We start from the raw sequence: 27,736 nt of genomic DNA, 5'->3' as shown, positions 1-27,736 counted from the left end.
AAAGAAAAGGGGGTTTATCTGCTATTCATTTAATGCAGCATGAAATTAACATCTGAATCAAACAGCAAAATTTTAGTAAATAAGATGCAGCATTTATTATGAGGCCTTATTATTCCATATGCATAGTAATATTTTCAAAGTATAATTTTTTCTTCTTCCTAAGCTGCTCAAAATGTTTCCCCCTGTTTTTCAACAAGGCATTGTGTGTTGATGTTTGTAATTAGATCATTTGCATACAGTCATTGTCATTAGAAAGTTAGCATTTTCAGTGGTTGCAGTCGTCTGAGTTATCCAAAGCTTTCTGATTTAGAAATATTTGAAATTATAATTTAGGTCATGTAGTCTTTATGCTAACCATTATTTTCAGTGTTATTTCTCACATGACTGCTTCTCAAGCTTAAGCTTGTTTCACTGTAAATAATTTTATAGTTTCCGTTTTAGCGGAATTCCAGCTGTAGAGTATTTTCTTTTAGGGAGTAACTTGCAAATTATTTACGTGAGGTACTGTATCCAGGGCCATGTGCACTCAGTTGCTATGGAAACACCTGTCATCCTGTCTTCCTAGGAAAGTGATAGTCCAGCTATCCATAGATAGTCCACCAAACATGCTCAGAGCAGTGGTGTGCAGAAAATTCACTACCAGGTACAAAACCTGTCACTGGCTTGAGTGATGTGTTCTGTGAATTCAGGAAAGGGAAGTAAAATCCTTAAAAAACCAAACCCTATGCACTTTGGCTTACCTCCAGGAGGTTATGTTCCCCTCTGTCCAGTCCTAACAACAATCCAGTTGCCAAACTTCATAAGGCAGTTAGGATTGTCTGTAGAGACTGTACCCTATGCAAGTACTGGATCCAAAAGGGCTCCTTGCACCTCTCCTGTATCAAACATGAGCTGAAAGAACAAAAGGTAGAAACTATTTACAGTGTTTGTGAAGCTGCTTAAAGGGAAGGAAACTGATTTATAAGGCTCTAATTTTCAAAATCCTCCTCTTTACATTATTGGAAGACTTTGCTCTTCCAAAAAAAGACATGAAAAGGGGTTAGAGACACTTTATATTCCGATGATGCTGTCAAAGACATCCCAAACATTGTTGCAAGGTCTCTCTGCCCACTTTTCATGAATGTATTCAAGGGAGGGTGTGCTGTAGTTCTCTCTCTCTCTCTGTCTCTCTTTCTGGCTTTTCTCTGCAATGGACATGAGCCAGAGAAATGTCTTTCCTGGTCAATGCAGTCTCTTGTTTGAGGAAATGAAGTAGAGTGCATCCCATTAAATTATTTCTTTCATTCTAATTTCAGTGACTTTGCTTTTGGAAAGGATATACCCTTTGCCAGCCATGTAATAAGAAAAACCAATCTGTACTAAATAGAAATCGAGCTTTAGTGATGGGAAAGTAACACAATAATAACAAAGCTTCAGTAGAGGTGAAATTTGGCTGAAAATCCTGATTTTGGTACACTAAATATATACTTTCCCTTTTTAATCCAGACGGGAACTTGCTCTGTAAATTTTCAGCACTTGCTAAATCATTTTGGTGTCATGTTTTGCTTGTCACATGATTGGATAATGTAAAATAAATACATAAGGAATAAACAACCAGTTTAAATAATAAAGAACCAATAAAGAACCAGTCCAGAAAATTAAGTAGCTCTTGTATTCGTACAGTTTAGCATTTCAAATGTTTCTAGTACTTGTGTATTCTAGTCTGGTGAGACTCTCCTCGAAAGGGTCTGAATCCAAGGAGCCAGATTTACTGAGCAAAGAGGCTTCTCAGGACTATATCCAATGCAGCTCTCAGGCTAGGGAACTAGTTAGTTTTGCATGGCATAGGCTATTGTTTAAATTAAAGTGTCTGCGAGGTAGGAAGAATAAACTTTGTAAGGTAAGACAAGTTGGACCATCTACAATCATTTCAGAAAATAAAACTATATTCTCCCATATTGATATAATTGGATATCCTATCCGTTCCTAGCCCTCAGGTGTACTAAGGAAGAAGCTACACCTCTCACTGATTGGACTGAGAAAAATTCTAGAAAATCTCTCTTTTACTACAGAAGTGTTCTGAAAGGGAGAGTAATTTTAATGACATAAAAAAAATTACCTAGTACAGTGTGCCTGACAAACTTGTCAAATTTTGCTGCTTCTGGGATGATGTCTTTGCCTCAGTAACCTTGATAAGGTTAGTTTCAGACAGGGCTGTGCCCAGTAACTCTATGCACCTGTACACACTGGGAGCCACCCAGCTGAGAAGCAGCTTTGCCAAAAAATGCACTGAGGGATCCTAGTGGACCCCAAGTTGAACATGAGCCAGAAATGTGCCTTGTGGTAACCAGTTTCCTTGGCTGCACTGCCTTAGGAGGATGGGTGTTGCCAGCAGGTCAAGGTAGGTGATGTTTCTCCTCTGCTCAGCACTGGTAAGGCCACACCTCAAGCACTGGGTCCAGTTCTGGGCCTCTTAGCTCAAGACAGATACAGTCGTATTGGGGGAGGTTCAGCAAAGAGCCACTAAGATGATGAAGGGACTGGAACATCTCGCCCTTGAGCAAAGGCTGAAAGTTGAGACTGCTCAGCCTGGGGTGAAGAAGCTTGGGGAAGGAAGTCATCAATATGTAAAAACACCTGAACAGAGGATGCAAAGAAGAGGGAGTCAGATTCTTTCCAGTGGTACCCAGGGACAGGACCAATGGACAATGGACACAAACTGAAACACAGAAGGTGCTGTATGAACACCAGGAGACACACTGTTACTGGGAGAGTGACTCAACACTGGAACAGGTTGTCCAGAGAGGTTGTATGTTTGTCTTCCTTAGAGATACTCAAAAGCTACCTGAGCATGGTCCTGGATAGCTTACTCAGAGTGGCCCTCTGTGAGTTGGACAGGGTGACCTCCAGAGGCCCCTGCCCACCTCCACGCTTCTGAGATCCTTTAAAGGTGCCTGCCATGCATGGTTAGGGTGTATGTCTAGTGCTGATGCATTGCATCCTGGTTTGTGAGCAGGCTGGGGATTGGAAACAGGCACAGTAATCTTGCATCTTAGTTATGATGTGCAAGCAGAGATTGCAATTCCAAATTCTCATTATTTCAGGCTAGCAAAGATCATTCAGAAGTGTCACATTGCATCTCATTTCTGTCTTTGAGACATTTGGCTGTGCAAATCATATGGCTTTGACAGATAATCCCAAAACATGCACTCTGAACTCTGAGAACTCTGAGATGCTGAAATATCCAGCTAAAACTTTGGTACTAGGGGTTTGGTATTTCTGGTTTGTGAAGTAAAAACAAGGTTCCCCTTGTGCTGCTTCAGTTCATGGCGAGTAAATATCTCTACTTCCCCTCTGACATGGAATGGCCATAAATTAATCTGCTGTACAGTCAATGTGCTCCTGGAGGGCAGGAGAGCCAAATGCTTTCTGGCCATCACAGGCCTGCTCCCATTTACCAGCAAAACTGAGCACTGCATGCACCCCATCATATGGGCTTGAACCACAGCAACTTTTACCATACATGAAGGGAGATTTTCAGGCTGCATTGTGCTGCTGGGCCCTCAGTCTCTCCCAGGCTGTGCATCAGCTACACTCTTGTCTCTACCTTCTCAGAATGCCTTGTCAAGGGAGGTGAGAGGGAGCTGTGCTGGAGGGGTGATTCTCATTCCCTCCCCCCCAGACCAGTCTGGAATGGCGTTCCTGTTGCTGTCATGGAAACAGTGCCCGGAGTCACAGAAGAGGGAATTTGTGTGGCATTCAGCTGCTGCCAGATGTGGGGAGGAGAGAGCTCTCATTTTACTCAGCCCAAGTTCCCAGTGGGGGAAGAGATGTCAGATTTAAGATGGGGAGGCAAGAGGAAGAATAGTATGGCTCTAAACTACATCCTAGAAACCATGTCTGGAAATTAATTTGAATTCCCTCTCTGCCATTAAATTCACTTAAAACACCGAGTTTAAAATTCTGCACACGTGGTTTGCTTTCATTTACTTTGACTTTCCTTTTCAATACTGTGACATCATGAATCTCTTTTTTTTTTTTTTTTTTTTTTTTTTTTTTTTTCCCCTGAAAGGGGAGCTGCTACTCCTCCCTGCTTGTTCTGCATTTGGGATCAGAGGCTTTAGTAATATACATTGTATGAGACAGGTCTTGGACCTGTTATCAACACTGCTAGAAGGCTCCTAGCAGGAACCCAGTTCCACAGGGATAGATGCAGTTTTGATGACTGTTTTTTTATAATAAAGACTTGAATTTCAGATGGCTTTCACAATACTGTCAATGAAATATTCTGTTTGAAATCATAGAACAAATTTATTCATTAACTATTTTTTCTATTCACTCTCTCTTCCCTCTTGTTTCTTTCCACTGAATCAATGAAAGTTACTGATTCTTATTTTGTTCTCTTATTTTGTAATTTTATCATAGCAGTGATTTAGATATCCTTTCTGTAAGGAGCATCCCTGTAGAGATGCTTCTCTCCGTTTAATCCTACTGACAGTTTCCTTGACATAATTTTGGTGGCAACTGACTAGGCTTTGAACTGAAATCTGTGCTGTAATTGTGGAAGCAGCACAATTGTCTTAGTGAGGCATGGTAATTCTGGAATGCAGCAAGCGTTGCTTGTGTGTTTGATCTCCCAGAGGTATAACCACAAATCCAGTCCACTATATTTAATTATTCTGTTCTATTCATTTCTTTGTTTACAATGAGTAGTACAAATCTGGAATCTTTCTGTTTGTTTGTTTGAGAACTCAATAGCAAAATCTATTTAGTGTTTTATTGAAAGAATAGCCTGGATTCCCAATCTGGATGTTTTAAGGATGAAAATCTATTTTTCTGTAGAAAAACCTGATACACTATGTTTTCTGCTATGTGTTTGGTGGCAATAAATGTATGTTTCACTAGTAAGAACAGCCATTGCTAGTAGGATGAACTGTCTTCACTGATGACCTCAAGTATATGCTGACTGAAGAGTAAGAACTGGGCCATAATATGTGATACTGTCTTCTAATACTCAAAAGCCACCTGTTTTCAGGTTTCCATGACCCAGTGAAGTCATGATATACTTAGTAACCATCAAGCATGCCTTTTGCATAAAGAAGCATCTTCTTTCATCTGTTTTCAAAACAGTAGAGTGTTTCCGGGTCAAAAATCAGAGCTATTGAGAGAAACCTCATGGTGTCTGCTATGGACCTAGGTGAGGAACAGCATGTGGATCAAGCCTTCACTTCCAAGAGGCCCCAGGCTCTGGTTCTCAAGAGGAAATTTAACAATTTTGGTACTGGGAAAACAGCATGGTGGTGCATAGCAATCTGGGGCATTTCCAGGATGTATTTGGAACAGCTTCTTCATGTGAGTGTGGATGGACCAGCTAGGAGCAGTGCTCTCCTAGACTGAATGTTTACCAATAAGGACTTGTTGGAAGATAAAAATGTCAACAGCAGCTGCAGAGACTAAGAGCATAGAGGCCAAGGACTTGAGGAGGACAAGTGATCAAATAAAGACCTGAACTTCAGAAAAGCAAATTTCAACTCAGTCAGAGAACTTCTACGAAGGATCCAATGGGAAGCTGTCTTGGAGGGCAAAGAAGCTTAGGAATGTTGGGAGATTTCCCAGTGCAGCTGCTTCTTGAAGTACAAAAGAGCAGTCTATCCCCCTTAGCAGGAAAAGGACCAGACATAAAAAGAAATCAGTTGGAAAGGCACCAAGCTACCAAGAGAGCTCAAATGAGAAAAGGAGCACTGGAGCAGTGCAGAAGGAAAACTTCCACAGATGAATATAGAGGTACTGCTTCAGTGTACAGAGATGCAATTAGGAAGGCAAAAGCTCAGCTGGAACTCAAAGTAGCAAGAATATGAATAACGTAAGAGTTTCTGAAAGTATGTTAGCAAGTAGAAGTACAAGAAATATGCAGCTCTGCTGCTGATAAGGGCCAGCAAGTTAATAAAAAATGGCACAGAAAAGGCTGAGGCACTCAGTATCTCTTCATGGGTGATGTCAGGCCCCAAAACTCTGGGTCAAGAAGCAACAACAAAGCAAATGACAAACCACTGATAGTACAAAAGGGTTAAGTGTTGTTGCCCTTCAGCCCTACTGTCCTCCATAATATTTTATTGATGCCTAACTTTGTTGACTGTTGCTCATTCCTTGTTTCAAGTTATTCTATATGTATTAAACAGTATGGAACACGGCACCAGAATTTCACTGGTAGACACCTTCAGCTGGGACAATTTGCCATATTTTCCTGATTTGACCTCCTATTTAAGAAACAACCTATCCTTGCAGAAACCTTCTGGTGTTAGAGGCCACAAATTCTGTTCTGTCTTACAGACTTTTATAATTTGTCCTGTAAGACTATCTTGCTTGCTGGTCTATAGTCTTCTAGATCTCCCTGAAACTGGCATTGCAGTCAATGTCTTATAGTTCTAAGCTGTGTATTTCTTAATTGCTTAGAACTATTGAGCAAATACTGTCAGATCTTCAATTTGCTACAGGTTGTTTTGTCAGTTTGTTTTGCGACCTATTCACTTCAACTTCAGGCAGATCCTCTGACAAGACTCCCTCAGTGATTATACAGCATGAGAATTTCCCATTAACTAGTTAAAATTTCCATGAGGGATTAATTTGGTTTCTCTTCATTGAACCCTTTTATATCCTCACTGGTGATTTTACAGACTCTCCAGGCAGATTCTTGCTCCTGATGTATTTGGAGAAATATTTGTTGATTGCTTTGATGCCTTTAGCTATTTGTCCCTTAAAATCATATTGTTCTGTCTTATCTTCTTATATTTAACCTGTCAGCATTTATGATCCTGTATTTTCTTTACTTGGAGATGATTTCAACTTTCAGAAAAAGTGTTTTTGATTAGTAACAGATTCCTTTGCCCTCACTAACTTTTATGTCTTGACCTTTTCTTGAGACACTGCCTTGACTCTCTACATTCATCATACACTTCCAACAATTAGTTTCCCTACTGTCTATAAATACTTTACTTGTAGCTTTAAGCAAACTTTTTGATATTTTTTCTTACATATTTTTTTCTTTAATGTGGCTCCTAACTGGCAGATGCTCTGCTTTCTGTGGGGATTTTGGATCTAAGAACAGAATAATCACTAAGAGTGGCTTCTCAACTGCAAGATGTGAAACTATCTTGCTTGACCAAGTCAAGAATTTGATCTTTTCCTATGGGCATCCCAAGCATCTCTGTATGATATTATCCAAAATTCAGCTTGTGCCACATTGTCGTGTTACTGTATTTCTTTTTTTGTACCAAGTGCTGGGGTTATTAAGTCTCCTAGAACTATTGTATTTTGTACCCATCTTTCAAAATACATCCCTGCCAACTCCATATTGCATCAATCCATATGTCAACCCATAAAAGATATTTTTATTCAGTGACATTGTTTGTTTTACTGATTCTAAGCTCTTTCCCTGCCTATCCTTGCCCATACTACAAATGTTATCCTGAAATATACGTGTCTTACCTATTTGTTTTCAAACAGGTGATTTTTAGGCTATAATTTCATTATGAAAACCTTTTCACTTTGTTCAAAAGATGAGCTATTCATACCAGAAATTAGGAGAATAAGATCATAATGATACTTCTTAAAACTAACATTTTCATTACTAATTGCTTTTCTCTTTCATAAGGAACAATATGAATCTGTTGGGAATTTCCTGAAACTATGGTATTTCTGTAGGGTAGCTAGAAAAGGAATGAATTGCCTAATTATTTTACTAGTTCTCTTCTTTGTAATAAAAGATGTAATAAAAGAGGAAATATTCAAAAGCTATTAAAGTTAACTGCTACTGCCACAGAATCATCTATGAGAGAAAATGGGCAAATCTCAAGGGTTTGCAGTCCTTGAGTTCAAGTTTTTTTTAGCCCATGGTGGGAATTTTTTTCTTTAATACTTAATAGTACTTAGTAGCAAAAATAAATGAATTATATGACTTATCAGTGTACTGTCAGCTAGAATACTAGAATTTTTGTTTATGAACATTCCTGTATTTGAGCTGAATTTACAATTTTGATTTAATCCTTTATTTATTTGAAATTCCCTCCATATTCAGTTAGTGTAGCAAACTGCGTGTCTCAAGTGTGCAGAAAATCAAGCTTCTAATTTCTTAGTTTCAAAACAAGAAAAAAAATCCCATTGGTATTCGTTTGCATGTGTTAGGTTGTCTTAAAAAAAACAGCCCATCTTCCTTTGTTAGGTGGCTTTTGAATCTCTTAGTAACTTGCTAATGACCAGCATTTTAATAGCTACTCATGGCAATATTCAGATCTAGTATCCAAATTAATTCAGAAATTCAGGGATAATTCCAAATTATGGAGTCTGTTCTTGGATATGCTGTACTGACAATCTCTGTCTGTATTGAGAAATAAGTCTTTCTTATAAGGTGAGGAAAATCAAAAGAAAAAATAGTTCACCATAATAATTTCCTCAATTCAAGTAGGAGACGAGAAAGGAAATATCTGGCTATTCTTTTAGACCATTTTGGACAAGTGTAAAGCTAATGATTTATCATGCTGGCTCTCCATCTGTTCCCAGTGCCTAGGTGATGTGTATTCACCCAGCTCTGGGAGTTCAGAGGCATATAGATAAGGAACTGGAGAGCTCCATGAATAGAATGCTGGAGAAGACTTCAGATCTCTAAGCATGTAGATAGAATACTCCAGAAGTTGTGTGTGTCACTGGTGTGCACATATGTTGGTGTGTGCTGTAACAGCTCTGCAGCTCTTGCTGGCATCTTGGCACATTGCCCAACACACCACAGATAGAATCAGATAAGAAAGGGAAAACCTGAGGATTTCTTGGTGCTTCAGTCTAGAACATTTTTAGAAATTGCACATTTTGTGACCATGTTGTTCAACTTCCTTTGGTTTTCACATGTCTTTAAACTATACAAATATATGGCTAATAAAGCATCTTCCATCTGTAACAAGACTGTTGCTCTTTTCAGAGCAAAATTACTCTGCAGATATGTACTGAAAAGTCAAGGTAAAAAACATCAGTCCACGGTTCTGTCTGGTATATTAGATTTGCTGAAAATGTAAAGTCAGGCTTCAAGAGCTGCTACTCTAAATGGAATTACCCTTTTCCACTTAGACAGCTGAGAAGTAAATGAGAATTACAAGCTTGGGCCAGTGTAAGACTGAAGAGTCAGGATCTGTTGCTAAACTCCAGTAAATTCTCGTGCTCTTCTTGGAGAAGGCCTACCACTTTGAGGATTTGTTTTGCTGTCACATTGAGCTTTATAAATAATAACAGTAAGCCCTAAAGCAGGTCAAAGTTAGTAAAGCAGAAAGTCAATTTAATCTTATATCCTCCTTAAATTGCTGCTGCAGAGGGTGGAGGAGCAAAACACTTACATTAGAAAGCTCATAGTAGTTCTAATCCTGTCCTAGCACTCCAGAGTTTTTACTTACAGTTTATTGCTTTGTGGACAGAAGTAGTTTGCATGGGAGGAAGTGTAATAGCACAGCAATCATGGTGGGTGATGAACCATTAGGAGTGTTGGCAAGGGATGCAAAAACTAGTGAGAAGAAGAGTTAGCTTAAAGACTGAAGCTGGCATAAAACAGAGAGAATAAAAAATGGGATAAAAAAGGACCAGACCATTTGAAATAGAAAAATGGAGATAAATTTTAAAACTTTGGTGGTTATGCTGGAAGGTAAATAATGCAGTTTCCCTAGAAACAGAAGTTCAGGCAGTTGTGCCTTCAAGGAGCAAGGCTTGCCTGCAACACACAGAGGAGCAGGGCAGTATGCCTAGAGAGCTAAAACATGCAGTGGAATACAATTGTCACCATATTTGTATCAGGATCCTAAACATAGAAAATGAAATAGGGTCTTATTTCTATAAAAGCTGTTGAAGGCATAAAAGGGACTTCTTTGAAGTAGTCTTACATGAAAAAGAAGGAATAGTTTATTTATAAACATTGTAATCAGCCAAACTAGTTTTTTATCCCATAAATAATCTATATGCATAATAGCCTAGATGCCATGCTAATCTCCTGTAAAGAAGCATGGTATTGCTAAAACAGTCAAATCAGGTGAAGGAATGAGCTAGAGAAATAGCTCATTATGGTAAAATATAAGCATTTATATCAGGTGAAATGTCTTCATGTAATTATCATGTATAGAGAGTTTGGTAACCTCCAATCTAATCAATAACCTTGGTATAAAGACTTGAAAAAATATTCAGAGCTCTTCAGTCCTAGGATCATGGAGAAAATAGGTTGAAAGGTAGGTAGGTCTCCTCCAAGCAAGTCTAGCTTGAATCTCCAAGAGTGGAGATTTAACATGTACAACCTGTACCAGTGTTTCACTAGCCTTGATGTATTGTTTGGTTCTGGATTTTTTTTATTTACTATTTTTTTGTTGTTTGTGTTTGTTCTTTTGCCTTTTGTTCAGTTAGAATTTACTTCATTGCAGCTTGTAACTGTTGCCTCTGCTTGCTTCCTATGCCTGGCAAGAGCCTGGTGATGTGTTCACTATAATCCCCTTAAACAAGTGAAAGTTTGCGACAGGCATGCTACAGGCTGGGGGCAGAGTGTCTGGAAAGCTGCCCAGCAGAAAAGGACATGGGGGTGTTGACTTACAGCAGCTGAACATGAACCAGCTGTGCCTAGGTGACCAAGAAGGCCAAGGGCATCCTGGCCTGTATCAGTAACAGTGTGGCCAGCAGGAGCAGGGCAGAGATTGTCCCCCTGTACTCTGCACTTGTGAGGCCACACCTCAAATCCTGTGTTCAGTTCTGGGCTACTTCCTGCAAAAATGACATGGAGGGGCTGGAGCATGTCTGGAGGAGGGCAGCAGAGCTGGTGGAGGATCTGGAGGGTCAGTCGTGCCAGGAGTGGCTGAGGGAGCTGGGGCTGTTTAGCCTGGAGAAAAGGAGACTCGGTGACCTTGTTGCTCTCTATGACAGACAGGAGGCAGGAGAGTATTGCAAGGTGAGGATCAGTCTCTTGGTCCAGGCAGCCAGTAAGAGGGACAAGGGCACAAGAGTCTCAAACTGCCAGGGCAGGTTTAGGTTGGGTATCAGAAAGAATTTTTTCCACTGGCAGGATTGTTAAGCATTGGAACAGAGTCATCCCTGGAAGTGTTCAAGAAACAACTGGATGTGGCACTTAGTTCTATGGTCTAGTTGGCAAGGTAATATTTGGTAAAAGTTGGACTTTTAATCTTGGAAGTCTTTTCCAGCCTTAGTAATTCTATAAAATACATCCTCCCTACATGGTCTCTTCTCCATGCTAAACAAACCAAATTCCTTCACCTTCTACTTGTATAATGTGTGCTTTAATCTTCTGACCTTTTTTGTGGCCCTCTGGTGATCTTGCTTCAAAATCTTGTCATGTCTTGTCCTGGTGGCCCAAAGCCAACCACTGTACTCAAGATGCAGCTTAAGGAGTAGCAAATAAAAGGGAATAATTTGTTCAATTGGTTCCTTGTTCTGGCTCTCTTGTTAGTGCAGTGAAATGAGTGGTTGGCCATTGTCACCACAGGAATGCACTGCTAAGTCATAACTTTGTGTCTGCCACACCCCCAGATCCTTTCTGGGGAGATGCTGTATTGTGACGTGGGATTCCATCCTTTGTGCAGGACTGTTTTTCTTTCATGAGCTTCATGACACTTGTTGGCCTATTGTTCCAGCTTGTCAAAGTTCCTCTGAATGGTAGTCCTGCCCTCCTGTCTATGAATTGCTTCCTTCAGGTTGTTTACCTGGAAACCTGTACTTGCTTATAGGTGCAGTCATCTCTCCATTAATATTCTGCAAGGACATACATACCCACCACTGAGTTTCCAAATTTGCCGGCTCTCTGCTTATCTGTTTACCTTTCTGTGAGCTTTTTCCATCACCCCCATATTATTCAGTATAATGGAAGACTAAGACAATCCAGTGAGAAGGATAAGAACAGAACAGATGAAAACACAGTCCAACAATGGAGAATGTAGAGAATGTGAAAGGTATTGATTGGTGCATTCTAAAGCCCAGTTTTGAAGCTTTTGAATAACATTTACTGTCTGATGTTTAGAGGCATTGCTAGTGGTGTTTTTTTTTCCTGTTTTGAATGCATTAAGAAACTCTGTTTTCCTTCTGTTTACAGGATGGGATGTCAGGTCTGGTTTACATCTGATGATATCTATCCCTAGATTTCTGCCAAGTTATACTTTCCTAGGTTTTGCTGTTTTCCTTAGGAAGTATGTGCTCCAGTTTTTGCTATGAATGTGTGTTCAGTACAATAGGTTAAAAATAGTTTGCTACCAACATCACTCTGAGTAGTGGCATTCAGTGGAGTGTACAGATGTGGAGTATATGGAATTGTGCATGATGCCATAGGATGTGCCTAGGAATATGCACATACTTGTGATGTTAATTGAGGTAAAGTTTTTCTTGTTTGACGGGTTACAAAAAGGTAGAGCCAACACTGTACACTTCTACAGCCTGTGTACTTTCTGAAGTTCTGTGCTTTCTAACATACTCCTTTGAAAGACTTCAATCCCAGAGATGATTTATTTGTTTGTATAGCTGTAATCAGGTATCTTGTATTCATCTCACCAGAGATTCCCACTCTGGATTATCAGTGCTGTTATTTGTCTGTGTGTAAAGGTTCAATTTCCCAATTAGGTTTTGTATAGCATTTTTGCAATCAAAAGCTAAACTCTTATCCTTTCTTAATGTCATGACCTAAAGATTCTTAGTAACCCAATAATTTAGATTTTTTTTTTTTTTTTTTTTTTTTTTTTTTTTTGTTGTTGTTGTTGTTTTTGGGTTTTTTTTAGCTAATTTTTACTGTCACTGCCATTTTTGCTGTCTTTGCTTAGCATTGATACACATTTCTTTGTGAAAGGATTGAAGGATTACTGGGTCAATACAGATGACCCAGCAGATGTGAAGCATAAAAAATAATGAAATACCCTCTGGTTTGGTATGCCCTGAGCCCAGGAGTTCCTAACTTGCCCAAAGGCTGTGAAGATTTCCATCATGCTTGATCAGTGTCTGGACCACTGTGAAATGTTATGACCTGACTCAAGTCTTATATTGTACTTGAAGCTTTGGTGGCTGCAACAGATAAACAAATACAAAACTCATGCTGATAAAGTACATTGAATTGCCATCTATGGAATAATGAATATTTTTACAAAATAAACCTCACCATGCTTGCAGACAAATACCATTTTTTAAACATAAATTACTTCAGTCCCTAGCAGATAAATGCTTTGTATCATTTCAAAACAATTTGATAAGGTTATAATGAAGTTCCTTCCTTTCCAAGTTTCTCTCTGGAATGATTTCTCTGGATTGCTCTCATCATTATCTCTGATCTCTGGTGGCTTCCCACTCCCACACCCCCTCCTGATGCTGAGTGCTCAGGACTGCTGTGCTGCTCATGGCACTTTGTAGTGCCTTTGCGTGGGCACTTGCTTTAGCATTACTGCCCTTTGCAGCACAGTCCTTGAGGTGGCTCTTGACATGTTATTATGTAAATTAATTTTGATGTTGCATTGTAGTTTCTGCTGTTCTTCATTCTGCAATTGTCTTGACAACAGATTTGCATAATCAGTGAGTAGGAATTTGTTTTTAATTTTGATGTTCTGATTAGCTTGATTCAGATAAATAATAGAAAGTTGTGAAGATAACGCAATGTGGCATGAACTGGTGAAAATAATTGTAAACACAACAAATAAGACAAATAATGGAGTCAGGTTCAGTGATTTTTTTTTTTTAATAAAATGTAAACAAATGCTATTTTTGGTTTCTGTCTTGCAGTCTGACAGCTGCTTGAAATCTAAACATATGGATTTATTCAAATATTAGTCACTCTCACTGCTTCCCAAACAAAGAGAAGTAAGCTTATTAATTTGTTTTCTGCCAGGATTTATTGGTATGGAGAGAAAACATTCACAAATCTTACTTGAATTCTTCTTTCCTTTTTTCAGTCCAAAGGCAATCCTGTGGACCTGCAGCTTTTTCATGGCATGAATTCCAAAGACAGTTGCTTATTAAATTTAATGTTGAGGATATTCCTTAAAGTTTTAATTGTTTGGCTCTGCACATATCCCACCTCCCCACCTTTTGTCTCCTTCCTTTAATTTCTAACTTCTGGTGGCACCTGGCAGAAAATTAAGTAAGAAATAGTAGCAATTAAAGAGCTAGGAGGGAAGTTCCTGTTTATGTTTTCTGGCCATTTTCATGTATTGGAAACCCAAGATTATTTCTTTCTTAAGTGATCAAGTACATCTCTGCTTCCTGCCTGAGGAGTAACGTAGATACAAATGCCCTTTTCTAGTAATCTCTGCAGGGCAGGACTTAAATAATGTGGGCAGCGAAACCGAAAAATATTAATTTGTACATCTTAAGAACAGAAGAGTTTCCTCAATAAGGAACCAGGGAGAGAGAGAAACCAATCAGTTTGGGGCATTTGCTGGAGCAGCACTTACTGTAATTGGACTGAAAGAGATTTAGTGGAGGATGAGTCATGAAATGCGCTAGGAAATTAAGGATGGAAGGCAGAAGAAAACAGAAAGCAGTAAGTAGGAAAGAAAAATAAATGACAGAGTGAAGAGTAGAAAAGTGTATTTTGGAGACTACAGTCATGAGCAAAAAAAACATTCTGGGAACAAAGTAATCATAGCAAAAGGGTATTAGTTGAGGAAATGCAGAAGTTTCTGGAAAAGTTGTCAATCAGAGTGATTAACTGAAGGAATACAAAGAAAAGATACTAGAAATATACAATCCAGACAATTGAAGGGAAAAAAAAGGCAAAATAACACTTACTTTTGAAGTATTTAAGTAAAATAGGTTTGGGGCCTTTCTGTATTTAGTTGGCTTGGGGATAGCATGGACAAAAAAGGAGAAACTAGACAACTGTTAATTGCACCCCTACTAGACATAAAGGACACAATGAGATGCACATTTTTGTCTAGCAAAAAGCAAGTGGACAAAAAGCAAGAGTGAGGAGCATTTGTTCCTGAGTTCTTGGTGCTTAACCCTCTCTTAGCAGCAGTGTGGGGTCAGCTGCCCCTTCTTACCAGGCAGGTAAGACAAGTTCCCGTGCTAGATCACAGCAAAGAGCGCTTCTGCCTGCTCACGTGGGATGGTGAGAGCTGAACTGACTGGGTGAAAATCTATGCTAAGCACCAAAATTTGCATCGTGGTGATAGAATCAAGTGGCTAAAAAATTGCAGTGAGACAGAATAGCTGTTAAAAGTTCTGCTTGTATTTCGGAAGTAAACATAATGCTCAGTTAGATTTTCTTGGGTATTTTATACTATCAAAGTTTCTCCAGGCTTGCATGCTTTGATTTAAGCATGCTGGCATGGAAAATACTGTACCACTTTGATTTTTCATTCTTCAACAATTTAGTAATATTTCTGTTACAATCCTTTCTGCATTAAGGGTTTTATTTTATGCAAACAAGACCCTGACTTGAATAATAACTCTTGGAAAGCCGATAAACTGTCTCTTCAGCTTTTCAGGCAATTGATTCTTCTAGATGAGAGAAATGCTCTCTGTGAAGGAGGCATATATGAAATAGGTGATTATTGTCAGGTAATTTTTGTTAATCATATCTTCAAACAACAGTGAAAAAGATATTTCTGTACAAAATGCAAAAATGCGCAGAGAATATTGTAAACTATTGATTTTTACAGCACTGTTGACATTTAATGAGCAGCGATGTTTTGGTCTTTACATCAATCTGACTTTCAGTGGTATTCTTGTACTCTGTATGGATTTGTTTGGAAGAATAAATTCACAGTTAAGCAGGCTTTGTCAAATAGTCAGTGGCTATTTAAGTATTCACTGTTTTTAACTGTATTTCAGTTATGATTTGCCTCATTTCAGAGATTTGAAAAGTTTAATGCCTTCATTTACTCTTGATTACTTGATCAGATGTTTTAGGTAGGACTTAGAATGAACACTTCCAGTGCTGTTCTTCCCAGCAGGACCTTGCTGGGGAGTTATTCAAGGGACTCCCTCCCATACCTCTGCATTACAGGGAGGTTGTTCTGGGGAGAAAAAAAAAAACAAAAACAAAAACAAAAACAAAAAAAAACCAAAGAAGGAGAAAGAGATAATGGATTAATTTGTGTGATCATTTGGGATCTACATTTGGAAAATTCTTTATATTCTAACATATATTAACAGTTCTCTGAACTTTTTATCTGGAACACTAAAATAATTTCTCCTTAATAAAGATTCTAAATAATCATATATATACATCTCCTCAAATACACTTTCACCCATCTCTATAGACTCACCACAACACTTAGATTACTTTAAATATCTCATTATAAATTCCGTATCCTTTCCCATTTCTGCTCTTTAAATATATTTTCCCCCTTCTCTCTGGATTTACCGAAACACTCAGCTCATCTTAAATACATCATTATAAGTTCTAGATGTTTTTTCTCATTTCTGCTCTTTTGGCATAATATTTCCCATGCTCCTGGATTACCCCAAAGTTGCTCACCTCAATATAAGATAGGTGACGAGAAGTCCCAGTCTCTTCCCTAGTTGTGCTTGTTTCTCCCAGCAGTCAGCAGGGGCTTTCTTCTGCCCTTCTCCTTACCACACTTATTTGAGGCCTTTGAGGAGCCCCGACAGTATTTTGAAGTCTCTAGTAAAGCAAGCAAAGCAACGTCCTCACACGGGGCACCAGATGTGAGGTTCTCGACCTCCGGAGCTCTAAGGCTCCTACTTCGAGCTCTGGGCTCCTACCTTGTCAGGTTATCTTAAATAAGCAAAGCAGCTAATAGTTAAAAAGGTTATTTATTACAAAGCACATCTTATGACAAAGCACATCAGTCTCAAAAGTCAGTAGCAAGAAAGCAGAAGCAGTAGCAAAGCAAAAGCCTGGCCAAGAGTAGATGGCTAAAAGCCCTGGCAAAAGCCAATGGCTAAAAGCACCAACTCTCCCCAATACATACTCTTATATAGGATTTTTCCAACAGGCTAAGACACAAACTCGGACCATCACTCCTTAACCTATTATAATTCTAGTTTCTTAGCACTCTTGGTTACGTATACAACCTATCTTGTTCTATCTGAAAAATGTAAGCAATATTTTACTATAGCTCTATTATGTCTGAGTCCTGTCTACCACTGTGGTCCTGGAGCCTCTTACTGAAAACAACAGTATGTTTCTCAACCTTCACTAGAACTCACACTGCTACTGTGGAAGCTAAACCTTTTACTTACTAAAAGCATTAGAGCTCACCCTAAAACTTACTAACTTACTTCTACTTATATGTCTACTTTATGTGTGAGTGGCTTAATATACTTCAATCCAACCAAAGGCTTTAATTCAGTCCCTGCACCTTGATTCCTCCCTGAAGGGTTCAGAGAATCCCCTAACTCATTGACTCCAATAGATAAGGAAATTATTTAAGAAATGGATTCTCAAAATATTTATCCTTGAGCCTTCAACAAACCTAAATAAAAGGGGTAGGAAAGATGTTTTTGTTTACCTTTGAAAATGATGCAGTGTTACTGATCAAAATGAAAGGGCAGCAACACTCAACAAATTTACAATAACCATAACTCCCTAAAGGTATTTAATTTTTTTATTTGATAAAACTAGTGCCACAATATGTGAGGAATGTAGTCCTTTGAGAAATTGTGGAGTTTTTAATTATATTGGTTTTCCTTTTTTTTTTAAATAAAAAAATAATCTTTTGTATATAAAAATAAAAATGTTTTATAAGTACTGTAATAAGCTCTGTGGATAAATCTTATCTGGTAGACCTGGTTGGGTTTCCTTGGCAGAATAAAAGAAAATAAATTAAATTAGTGGTAGGAATTTTTGCACAGCTGTTGTCCAAAACTACTTGAGTTTCCTTTCTGCTCATCATTAACTGCAGAAATTAGGCTGTGCTCAGGCCATATCAACACCCCTTCTATTTAGTTTATTTCACTGGTGTGATGATGGTTGTCTTTTTAAGTGCAGAAACTTTTGTCACCAAAGCATTATCCACACAACTTAGCCTCTTTTCTTTCAGGAACACAAATTGTACTTATTTGTGATCACACTTGGGTGAGTTTGCTACGATCTCTATGCTACTGAGAGATCTGCATGAACTCTGTAGGCTAAATTATTTAATATATTTAAAAATTCCATTCCTGATAAACAGTCTCATTCTATGGCATACATTATTAGAATAAATGAAGGAACAAGTAGGTGTCACCATGAAAATGTGAACTTTGAATGTGTTAAAAAATCCAAAAAATGAAAGCTCTGTTATAAGGTATTATGTTAACAATTCTTGCACAAATTTCATTTTTATATGCTGAAACTCCTTCTTAATCTCAAGAGAAATCAAAGCAAATGGTTTAACTTACTTTTTCAGGAACTGCAGTTTGAGAGACTGACTCGAGAACTTGAGGCTGAACGTCAGATTGTAGCAAGCCAGCTGGAGAGATGTAAGCTTGGATCAGAAACTGGAAGCATGAGCAGCATTAGGTAATGTGCAAATTATTGATGTCTTTATAATAAATAAATTTTGTTGCTGTTATGAATTATCACCAAGAACAAGTTTGATAACCTTTTTATAAAAATAATATCCACTAAGCAGTGTGAAATTTTAGTGGAGTTTGAAAACTTGCATTGTCACCTGCTTTTTTAAAAGAAAAATTCTTGCAATTCTGTATCTTCTTTGTCCAGTAACAAAATAGTAGTCACATTTGGAATTCATTGATTTGCTGGAGTTTGAATGGATTATCAGCAACTTGTTTCCACCACCAATACAGCTGTAATTTTCAGCTGAAAATTTTTAGCTTCCTAATTGTAGAGATGTATTGATAAGTTTTGTGACCCTGTTTAATCATAATTTTATCATTCAGAGTATTAAAATGTTTAGTATTATTTATGTAAAGCTGCTGACCTGTCATCAAGATGTCAGATATATATTTATGAGAAGATATAAGTCACTCTGTTCAAATGTTGGTTTATTTTAAAAAATTGTTCTGATGCATTGTTTGGAGGATAACATGTGTATTTAAAAATTGTAATAAAAGGAAACTGGTCTCTTGGTGAATTTAGTGGAAGTAAAGGCTTCACATTTTTTAGCTTCTTGATATGTGTGTTTGTTTTCTCAGTGAACTTAATAAATGGAAGATGATGGTACTTGAATTTCAAGAACTGAGAAAAAATAAGTTGTATAGGAGTGTGTTCTGTTTTTTATCAGTGGAAATATGAATAGATAATCTTACGTATAACATGCCAAGCTTAGTGCAAAGTTTTGTGTAATAATAGTAGCAAAAATACAAAAAGCATTGGTCACTTCCTCAGTTTGAGCAATTCAAACTATGGTTCAATCAAGTGAATGATTTTTCCACAAGAATAATTATTCAGTAGAATGGAAAGATGTAACAAAAATGTAGAATGCAAATTCAATTAAAATAGCAGGCATCAAAAAAATCAGCAGAAACTGTAAGTGAAGTTGACTTAAATGTAGCATTCTTAATAAATCAGAGAATTACCTCCTTAAGATAAACTCTTATTTTATAGAAAGTTTGTCATCATGTAGACTTGTTAACATTAGAGGAAGTGTGTTACTTAAAATCATTTAATCATGGCCTATATTGGCACGTCAGGTATGCTTCTCTAGCATGTTAAATTTTATGGATGGCATGACTGTATTTCAAGAAAGTTATCTGAAATATGTTTGAGTAATACTGAGGTATGTTTAAATAATGCTGTTATTTTAGGATTATTCCAGTCAGTGTTATGAAGGCTGGGAAATTTCTTGTTGTGCAGAAAATGTTTCCTTGGTGAAATTTCCTCTTATTGATAAAGTTATAATTTTGTGTTATCAGTGATATCAAAGGTAGATGACTTGGCATGAGTTTTGAGACTCCAGTTATTCAAGAAGTTTAACAATTGGACTGCTAATCTGTCTGTGAATAACAGAATAACAGAAGAGATTTTATGCAAATTTTTGATATCTGTAATCTTCCCCTGAAATGTTTTACATATGATCAGACAGTTTCTAGCATTTCAACTAAAATATTTTAAGAAATACCTGATATAAGGTTTTGCAGAAGATGCTATCAAAAGCTTACAGTTAGGTAGCTATCCTTAGAGTTGGCAAGTGATGTAAAGAGAAAATGAATAATAATCTAATATTGTTTGTGTTGGGTTGTTTTTTATCCCATATGTATTAAATGAGTAATCTTCTGTCCAAAGAATTCTACATCCTCATTGGAGAGGCTTAGAACTAACTCAAATACAAAATGAAGTCAAGTATCTTCCTGGCTGCTGTGCTGACTTTCCTGTGCCCATCCAGATTTGAGGAAGTCTCTTTGGCATTGTATTCTTTGACATACCTTTGATCTGTAGTCATTTTTGGGACTGTATTTTGTAGGAATTTTGATAGAAAGGACTTGAGAGCATTCTTTTCAGGAATAGGTACTTGGCTGTGAACCAAAGGCAGAATCAGTTGCTTCTGATAAAACTGAATAAAATGCTTAGACCATGAGTTAGGACAAAACTTGTGAATTCTTCCCTTCCCCAGTTCCCCTGTTGCAGACTCTGAACAGTTCGTTAACTCAGCCTGCTGAGTATTAAAATTTCATGATACATTCCATAAGGAGACAAGTCATGTTCTATGCTGCTCAATTCCTCTGGCTGAAGTGCTTATTCCTTCTGGGCCAGATCTATCAGTCTGTCACTCTCTTTGGTAAGGGGGCTCAATTAGTTGGCAGCATATCTTCAGAGTTCTTCAATCTCTGATATTTTGAAGCACATATTAAAGAAATGTACTGTTAGCAAATCCTTAAAGCTTCAAGTTTCTGTTTCATATTCTTTATCACTGTTTTGAGCAGTTTCTTTGGGTTTTTCTGTTGTTTTGGAGTTTTTTGGAAGGAGCCGTAGTGTTTGAACTGAGCACAGCTCAAGCCTAGCCTACTCTTCTTTGAACACAGTGTTTGCAAATTGGTCAGGAAATAGACTTTTTCTTGACTGAATTTCTACTTGCTACTGAAATTGGTAGAGGATGTGCCATTTGGCATTGAAAGTCTCTTGAATTGACTGGCATTTGTGCCTCAGTGCCAGAAGAAATTCGCTGAAGTTTCTTTATCTTACTAGTTGCAAAAATACAGTCTAATAAATTGAATAAAATTGAAAACATACCTGCTTTGTATATGGCTTTTTCAGTAGACTTCTCTCCCTTAGAAATGCCTGTTATTCACACTTTATTACCAGGAAACTTACATTCTTATGTTTTCCTTAGGTAGATACACTTTTTGCAAATTCACTGAAAATAAAAGTACAGCAAGTCTAATTGATGAACTCATAAGATCCTTCATTTCAAGAACACTGAAGAAATAGCTGGGATGCATTGTGACATAGGTAGACAACTGCTGCTGTGTTGGTTGAGTAAATAAAATTGCAATTAGAGTTTCATATACAGCTGCCAGTATTAGATCTTATTGTGAAATAATATATAGTAGTCTTTGTAGATATTTAATATTAAGGATTGAAAAATCCAGTAGCCTCATAAGAGGTGAGGCTGCTGCAACCTAGACTTGAACAGACTGAAGAAATGGGCTGAATGGAACCTTTTCAAGTTGAAATTCATAAATGATTTGTAAATGCATCTGGGATGGAGTATCCCCTTGTTACAACACAGCCAGGGATAGAAAACAGCCTTGCAGACAAAGATCTTCAGCACCTTGGAAGTCTTTAACAGCCTAAGTGGTCCTCTGAGTCAGCAGCGTGTCCTTGCAGCAAAGGCCAGCTGCACCTTGGGCAGCAGCAGCAAAAGTGTAGCCAGCAGATCAGGGCAAGTGATTCATCCCTTCTGTTTGAAGCTCTTGGGGATACACCTTGAGTGCCCTATCCAGTTTTGAGTATCCCACTACAAGAAAGGCATCAGCATGCTGGAGCAGGTTCTGTGCAGGGCTGCTAGGAAGGCAGGAGGCTAAAGAGCACCTGGGATGTGAAAAGATGCAGAGGAAAAAAAGAGGTTTTAACTACAAGAGAAGGGTCAGGAGGGGTCAGTCTTCTGATTGCAACCAGGTAAAGGAAGGACGTACAGAAGACAGGGCAAGAGTGTTCTCAGAGGTGCTTTGGGGTATAATGATAGATGACAGATGGAAATTGGAACACACAACATTTTAATTACGTGTAAGGTGCTTTTCACCATTAATTTGGTTAAATATTGGTCACAGGTTGCACTGATAGGTTGTAGAGTTTCCATCTGTGGAGATAATAAGGACTTTCTGTTCCCACCTAAAATGAAGTTTTCCTGTGTTTTTAATTACTATTTCTTCATGAATCTTGGGAATAGAGTTTTATTAGTATTCTTTATTTTTCATCAAATTACAGGCTCCCCAGAGAAGTGGTCATAGCATCAAGGCTCCCAGAACGCAAGAAACATTTAGAGAAGTCAGGCACCTGTTTGGATTGTTGGGGCTGTCCTGTGCAGAGCCAGGAGTTGATTCCCTTTTGACTCAGAGTATTCTATGATTCTATTCAAGTATTTCAGAAAAAAACCCCTCTGTTGTCTGAACTGGTGAATGTGTTTGCTTTTCCCTGTGAATGTGGTATTAAAATAAGAATATAGGCATTAAAACAAAGTTGAAAAATACATGGTTTGGATGGATTCTGGAGCAAAATGTGAGCCAAAAGACAAATATATGTTTGTCATATTATGGGGACAGAACAGGGCTTTTTAAGTGCAAAGAGTTTAATCAACAGTCCTGTGTAAAAAACACTGCAAATTTCAACTAAAATTTATACACCATCATACATATAGAACATACATTTCAATACAGATTAGAAAATAGTTTAGCCTGCATTGTGGTTCTTTGTCAATTCAAGATTTATCACTTAAATCTGTTAAACTTTTTCACATTGTTATGCTTACCAATGTGATATCTCCAAATGCTACTGGGAAGCTTCTAACTTGAAAAAAAATATTAGTGTTTTATCATTACCTATGAAAATGCCAATTATCATTTTCATATTATTTTTTTTTAGAAGCAAGTCAATAGCATGGGTATTTTTAACAGTTTTTCAAAGTGATCTTCTTTAAAGAGATAGGCATTTCACAGTGGGAAGAGAAGATTTTACTAAACTTGTCAGCAAATGCTGTAGCTCAAAATTCATCTCATTCTACAATGTGTGTTTGCTTAGTAGTTCAGAAGCTGAATAAGCTTTAAGTTTTTTCACACACTGTTGCTCATCATTGTGGATTGTGTAAAGCTTAACAATTCATGCTTGGATGAGCTTTTGTCAACTGAATTAATAAAAAAGTTTATCTGAAATAAAATTAGAAATAATAATAAAAGCATGCAGGTTTTTGAAAATGTAAGATTCTGAAAGTGTTTATCGCAAATCCTACAAGTCAGAATTAATTAGCTGTGATAAGAAAACATTTTGTAGGGTTTTTTTTGTTGTGTCTTTCCCCCCCCCCCCCACCCCTTTATTTCACAATGATTTTGTGTTGCTATAAGTCACCAGTTCAAGCAGTAGCTTTCAAAAAGGTGCAGATTGCTCTACTCCTGAAAAGAATTTTGTCAATGTCAACCATGGTACTATCAGATGTATTTCTAGATCTTGTGTAAAGCTTACCATGTGTGGGCTTGTGATAAAGCAGAACATCCTTCTAAAAATATGTTGTGGGTTTCAAGGTAGAAGAGGTTAAAAACATCCTACCATTCTTTGCTAGGAAACCTAGTTTTGGTTATAATGCTGTTAAGCCAGAATGAAAATGAAATTAGCTGGAAGGAAGCATTCAATTAGAGCAAAACAATGGGAAAATGTGCAAGAGTTCATTATACTAGAAGGTTTTCATTGAAGTGTTTGCATTATTTGAGTTCTTTGCTATCTCTGGAAGACATGCATCCAAAAAATACCTTTAAAAAACATCACCGCTGGAAAAAAAAAAACCAAAATAACAAAAACCCCCCAACAAAACACAGAGATTTTCTTAGAAAAAGTTGAAAAGATGGTATTTTTCTCACATTCAGAATCTCTAAGGAGTTCATTTGTATTCTCTCAGAAGAAAAGAAGCTGAAGCAGCCTTTGTCAGACCATAATTACGAATGAACAATGTGAATGCTTGGCTACTTTTTAAAAGGTTGTTTTAATTTGTTTTGTTTTTTGATATTTGTTTGGTTTTTTTTTTGTTTTTTTTTTTTTTTGTTTTTTTTTTTTTTTCCTTGTCAGTTTTCATCCTATAGCTTAACTAAAGCATTGAGGGATTATTCCCCATACCATTCATATTTTCCTATAATTGACTGAGCTCCCATGAGAAATGCTGGTGACTTTGTTGGGTTGCTAGATTGCAAGCTGATGGTTGATAGTCACTGTGCTCATGTGTGCCCAGCTGGATAATAGGTGAAATCCTTCTGAAAACAGCTGGAAGCTATTCTGAAAATCGGGCTACTGATTTCCATGCCCAAACACAGCATTTAGGCATGATGGGAGGGTAGAGGGGCAGGTGCTGATCTCCTCACTCTTGTGAGCAGTGACAGGACTCAAAATAACTTGGAGCTGAGCCAGGGGAGCTTTAAGTCGAATATCCAGAAAAGGTTTTTCACCTGGAGTGTGTTTGGGCACTGGAACAGGCTCCCCAGGGAAGTGGTCACAGAACCAAGCCTTGAGAGTTCAGGAAGCATTTAGAAAATGCTTTCAGGCACATGGTGTGACTCCTGGGGTGTCATGTGATGGGCCAGGAATTGGGAGACTTGATGATCCTTGTGGTTTCCTTCTAACTCAGCATATTCTATGTTTCTCTGATTCTGAAATCTTGGAAATCAGAACTTTGTGGAATACAATATGCTGTCCAGAAGTAGAATGGCCAGATTCTGCTTATTGTCACAAATGTTACAGAGTGCCAGGCCTAATTTTCTACACAGTTTGACATAAATAGTTGATGTTTCTGGTACTGTGTGTACCTCCACATGTAAGAGTGTTCAAGTCAGAGAAAAGGTTTTAGAACTCAGGGAAATACTGAAGATAATATTTTTAATACTTCGGTATCATCTTGATCTTTCAATTGTGAGACCTAGAAATCTGAAATGTGATGAACTCTGTATACTATTAGACTTGGTCAATAAATTAATTTTAATCCATCAAAAGAAGATGATTTGAAGAAAATGTCACTCTAGGAAATAAATTATTGCTGGAACAGTTGGCACAATTAATATTAGTAATGTGCCTACTTAATTATATTCTGAAGAATGACATTTTACTGGATTAAAGTATTAGACTTGTGATCTGATCATTCCAAACAATCAGATCTCAGATTAAGTTTGAGCTTGTCTGTACTCAGTTTACTATATGTCCAGTATTGAAGGAAATGAATTTAAGGAATAAGAAATTGGAGATAAGAAATTGGTACAAAAGCTAAAAAATGAGATTAAATCAAAAGTTGTACAATTTTCTTTTTATTTCCATCACTAGAGTATTTGTAGCTTCTTTGTGCTGGTTCTCCACAATGGGACATATAAAGAAAATAGATTAGTCCTGTTATCCTCTGCCGAAAACTGGTTTCATAGTTTTGGAGCAGATAAGCTTTTGTTGCTGAAAGGCAAGTTTCCAGCATAAGTCCAAACAATCAGGTTTGGTGTAATTTTGTTTATTACAGTACATCCATATTTTTTACAGTGGTAGTATGGATCATATCATTCCCAGATAGATATGTCTCTGAAGGCACAAACTACAACAGGGCTTTTAAAATACCCCTTCCCTTTTTATTCTTGCTTATTACTCTCCAGAGATACTGTCTCCATGAGAGGAGTAATACAGTAATATTCAGCATTGCTAAACTCATTACACTGGGATGTTAATGAAATCAAGTGTCAGATTTTCATTTAGTCTCAATAAAGAGAAGCTATGTCAATAAGGATATGGACATTGCTCTGCCCTAAGAAAGGATCTTATGGTCTGAAAGCCCTGTACGGGACTGCCAATTGTCACTTATATACTCTCTCAAGTTTTTAATTATGTCTTCTGTTTTATCGATACGGAACATATAAGAATAATACAGGGAAAAGTACATAAGCAAAACCCGAATAACAGAAAAAGCTGATACTTTACTTACCAACTGTTACTGGTATGTCAGCCAATGAAGACTGTACTTAACAGTAAATTCTCTACCTTAGTGCTCTTGTGGTATACAACTAAGTTATTTGAAAACTGTTTCGAAATTTTGAAAGCCTAACACTTGAATATGGCTAATTTGAAATACACGTGGAAATGCTGATCTTAGGAAATATATTGTTAATGTAAAACTTGGTTATGTGTCTTACAAGGTAAGGTTCTGTGTTCAGCCTACTGTTCACAAGCTGTTTGTTGAAAAATCCAGACAATTCAATTTATCATAAAGGGTGGATAAGCAGTAGTAGTTTGCCCAAGGACATGATGATAAAAACTATCATTTGAAACTTAAGGATATGTAGAATATCTGTCAAGAATGGGACACAAGTGACAAGTCTATTTCTCTGCAGCCCTTTTAGCTCCACTTGCTGGGCACTGCTTTAATAATTTGACAACATTCTTTTTATCCCCATCTTTCCTTATTGTATGTCGAAATGTTTTTTGATAGGTTAGGAGGAAGACAAAATAGAGGATATACTGAGGGAAAATGCCTTATTTTTAAAAAGTTCATTTTTAGTGCTTACTGTTTGTGAGTCAGAGGTACTAGATAGTGTTTTCGTGATACCATAGATGTAGATTATAGCTGAGAATATAAAAATACTGTAACACAGTGCCACTAAAAAATGGCCATGGGCAATTGACATCAAACACTGAAACAGAATAAGGAATCCAAGGTGCTTCAAGGAGTCAGTTCTGGAAACTGGACAGAGACCAGAGTGCTGTCTGTCATTAAAGTTGCCTGCTGCTTTGTATAAAACCAGGATTTCAGTTGTTCCTTATTTTGATAAACTGCACCTTCCAGGTTGAGTATTTCCTTTTCAAAATGCACATACTGAGGTTTTGAAGGGAATTTCAGCTAAGCAACTTTCTTGCTGTTTTTATAAATTTGCACCAAAAGACATTGCTGTTATCAGAGGAATTAAACATGCTTTTGCACAGGGTTATGGAGATAATTTCCTATTTTTCTACAGTGCTTTTTGCCTTCCACTTAACATTGTATATGATGGGGCAGAATACTGGAGCTTGGGGGGAAGTCTCTTCAGTGTTATTCCATCCTTCCATGTGTCAGGGTAAGGAGGCATCCTTTGAGCCCAGTGGCAAGAGGTCAAGAATCAGATTCCCAGTTGCATTTAACATTCCAGTTAATGCACGTATGGGGGAAAGTTAGAGGGGAGGAATCTTTGTTCAAAATGTGGGTAGGGTGTCTGGTAAAATGCAGATTTAATCTATAAAGTATACATTGGTTAAAATTGGAGACTTGAGAAGTGAAGAGTGGGTTGAAGAAGGGGATAAGGAAAAAACAGAAAAAACAGAGTCTAGAGAAGAGCAGAAGAGGTAGATAAGGCAGAGAAGTCAGGGAGCTTTGTTCTTTCCTTACAGCTGGAGGATCAAAGACTAAAGTTGAAAATACCCATTTATCCTGGCTACTCAGTCTGAGAAATCTCGGAGTAATTACTGAAGAGATTTTCCTGGCTTCATTTGCTGCTATAAGCAGTGATCACATCTGTGTGTCGGTTCCTGATCTCGTTACTAAGATCCCTGCATGTCTAGAAGGCTATGCAATAAGAGAAATAAGAAGCAAATACCTGACAGGGCTTCAGATGAGTCTGCAGCAGCAGTGTTAGGCAGCAGAAGTAG

The 27,736-nt window shown here is 37.6% G+C and overlaps 1 protein-coding gene across 4 annotated transcripts in view; it reads left to right on the top strand.

Annotated features, from left to right (window-relative positions):
- CTNND2 (catenin delta 2) overlaps window positions 1-27,736 on the top strand; it is a 511,553-nt gene that overhangs the window by 107,883 nt on the left and 375,934 nt on the right. For all 4 annotated transcript variants that reach the window (XM_056485067.1, XM_056485066.1, XM_056485065.1 and 1 more), the window contains exon 2: window positions 18,339-18,451. In XM_056485067.1, coding sequence (XP_056341042.1) covers window positions 18,339-18,451 — 113 coding nt within the window. The remainder of the gene's footprint in view (window positions 1-18,338; window positions 18,452-27,736) is intronic.

The sequence above is a fragment of the Oenanthe melanoleuca genome, chromosome 2 (genome assembly GCF_029582105.1).
Source record: "Oenanthe melanoleuca isolate GR-GAL-2019-014 chromosome 2, OMel1.0, whole genome shotgun sequence".
Taxonomy (NCBI): Eukaryota; Metazoa; Chordata; class Aves; order Passeriformes; family Muscicapidae; genus Oenanthe; species Oenanthe melanoleuca.
Note: the sequence above shows the minus strand (reverse complement) of the source record. Positions and strands in the feature narration are given on the sequence as shown.